The sequence below is a fragment of the Aptenodytes forsteri genome, unplaced genomic scaffold (assembly GCF_000699145.1).
Source record: "Aptenodytes forsteri isolate BGI_AS27 unplaced genomic scaffold, ASM69914v1 Scaffold279, whole genome shotgun sequence".
Classification (NCBI taxonomy): Eukaryota; Metazoa; Chordata; class Aves; order Sphenisciformes; family Spheniscidae; genus Aptenodytes; species Aptenodytes forsteri.
In genome coordinates, this window is record NW_008795856.1 from 67,825 (window position 1) to 70,275 (window position 2,451).

At 66.1% G+C, this 2,451-nt stretch overlaps 1 protein-coding gene across 1 annotated transcript in view; it reads right to left on the bottom strand.

The window, feature by feature from the left end:
* The window catches only part of ITGA3 (integrin subunit alpha 3), a gene marked incomplete at its 5' end in the record, with an annotated part of 12,537 nt that overhangs the window by 1,708 nt on the left and 8,378 nt on the right, over nucleotides 1-2,451 (bottom strand). Inside the window, 8 exon segments of the mRNA XM_019473240.1 lie at nucleotides 37-114; nucleotides 380-459; nucleotides 558-626; nucleotides 717-882; nucleotides 1,047-1,144; nucleotides 1,232-1,378; nucleotides 1,731-1,867; nucleotides 2,155-2,222. Of these exon segments, the coding sequence (XP_019328785.1) occupies nucleotides 37-114; nucleotides 380-459; nucleotides 558-626; nucleotides 717-882; nucleotides 1,047-1,144; nucleotides 1,232-1,378; nucleotides 1,731-1,867; nucleotides 2,155-2,222 (843 nt within the window).

The following is a 2,451-nucleotide window of genomic DNA, read 5'->3' on the forward strand; positions in this document are numbered from 1 at the left end:
GAGGGATGGGGAGGGGCACAGCCTTGCTGCACTCACATGGTCAGCGAGGACTGGATGCTGTAGTCCACCAGCAGCTTGGCCAGCACGGGCTGCAGGTCCTCCTGGGTGCTTTGCCTGCCAAAGCACCGGGGTCAGCGTCTCCCACCACCCAACAGCCCCCAGACAGCGTGGGACAGCCCCCACCCTCCCGGCAGGAGCCGTGGGGTCCCCCGTCCTGCCCACCCCAGGAGCCCTGCCTGCTTTCCAGTCCTTCCCAGACCAGCAACGCCGCCGGATACGATCCCGATCCGCCACCGCGTTTCCACCGAGCAAAAGAGGAGCCGACATCGCTCCGGGCGCCCTCTTCCCAGCCCATTTCCACCCACCCGGGGACACTCACGTGGACAGGTCCAGCCACACCAAGATCTCCCGTGTGTCCAGCATGATTCCAATGGCCTCGAAGGTGATGATCAGCTCCGCCTGCGGCACGGAGGGACCGTGGAGCAGCTCAGCCGGACCCCCACCTACCTGCCGAGCCCCCGGGCAGGGCTGGGGGGTGGCTGGGGAGAAGCACTTACCCTCTGGTTCCTCTTAAAAGGGTTGCCCAGCTCGCACAGCACCGTCTCCGCAAAGGTACAGGCTCCGCTCTGGGGGGGGGGGGGAAGGGGGGGGTCCCGGCAAAGCCCACCCTGGTCCTCCTGCCTTCTCCAGCCGGGGAGGGGGACGCCATCGCCTACCGGGCGGACGGAGGAGGGCAGCAGGCTGGCCGGCACCGTGACGTTGAGCAGCGCCTCGTGGGCGTCCTCGCCGTTGGAGGGGGTGGTGGGCACGTTGGTGATGTTGATGCTCAGGTAGAGCTTCCGCACGTCCCGGCTGTACTGCAGCACCTGGGTACCGTTCAACCTGCGCAGAGACCGTCCCCGCTCAGCACACGGGTGGGCCCACCCCAGCGGGACGGTGACCCCCTGATACAGCCTGGGGGGGGGGCTGTGGGGTGACCCATGGCTAAGGAGGGTGGCAGAGCGGGCGGCGGAGGTGGATGGGGACCCAGAGGGACCCGCTGTCACCTGGGCAGGGGCTGGTTCTGGTCGGTGACGAAGCTGCTCTGGAGCTGGAGGTTGCTGTAGCACTTGTTGTCGGAGCCGCACTCCTTCTGGAACTCGATCTGGAGGGACAGGGACGTGCCCATGAGCCTTCTCCGACCCCCCAGGCCAGGCTCGCCGGGGCGCTTGCACCTCCATCACCCCAGCACCTTGGTCTCATTCTCGTGGGACTGGTCCTGGTTGAGGACGGGGAAGGCATCGAGGGAGTGGGGACCCAGCTGGAAGGTCCTGGGCTTCTCCACCAGCGAGTAGTTCATGGAGAGCACGATGGGGTGCAGCTTGTCCCGGATGTTGTCCTGGGGGGGTGGCAGAAATCACAGCAAAGCCCCAACTCCCTCCCCGGCCCCCCCCACCCTCCAGCAGCAGCCGGGCAGCCCCCGGCCACGTCTGGGGTACCAGTTCCTGCTCACAACCTGCTTGCGAGACCCAACAAACTCATCACAGGATGGATGGAGGGATGGAAGGAAGGAAGGAAGGATGGATTTCCATCTCTTTTCCCATCCCTGCTGTTCCCAAGACCCTCTGCACCCCACCATCCCTCTTCCCCATCTCCCAAGGGCCGGTCCCCCGGCTCCGGCGCCACGTGCAGAGCAACTTGCAGCGCACACAAACACGCGCACGCACACGCGTGCGCTCGCACACGCTCACCAGCAGCAGGAGCTCCTTGGATTCACAGCGGGTCTTGGGCATGGGGAAGATGCCGTGGTAGGTGGCAGAGTGGGTCCCCAAAAACCTGACCCTGGGGGGGTGCCGGTCCTTGTCAGCCTCCAGGGTGTACTCCAGGGCTGCGGGGAGAGCGGAGTGCCGTGGGCGTTGCACACACGCGTGCCTCCAGCACAACCCCTTGCGCGCAAGCATATCCCCTGCGCACACCTGTGTGCATCCCCACACGCCGACACGTGTGCGTGTCTTCCCCTAAATGTGTGCTCACCCCCCCCACACACGTGTGTGTCCCCCGGGGCATGCACGCACTCTTGCATGAGTGCTGGTGGACGCGTGTGTCGTCGTGTGTCCCCCCCCCAGCACATTCCCACGTGCGCACGCACCCACGCCTGCGCCCCCGGGCACTCACTGATCTTCTCCTTGTACTTGGGGTCTCCAGCGCTCTGGTTGTAGGAGAAGCAGACGGTCACTGTGATACTGGGGGGGGGGGGGGGTGTTGATCACGAGCTCTGGGCAAAGATGGGGTGGGGGGGCCGTGAGCGAAGCCGCCGGCACCGCAGTGCCGCGAGCAGGGAGCAGGGCATCGGGGGAGCTCACCAGGAGTCGGGCGTGCACCGGGCGGGGTCCACCTTGCTGGGGGTCACCGTGAAGATCTTGTTCAAGATGTTGATCACGGGCCGAGCTCTGGGCAAAGATGGGGGTTGGC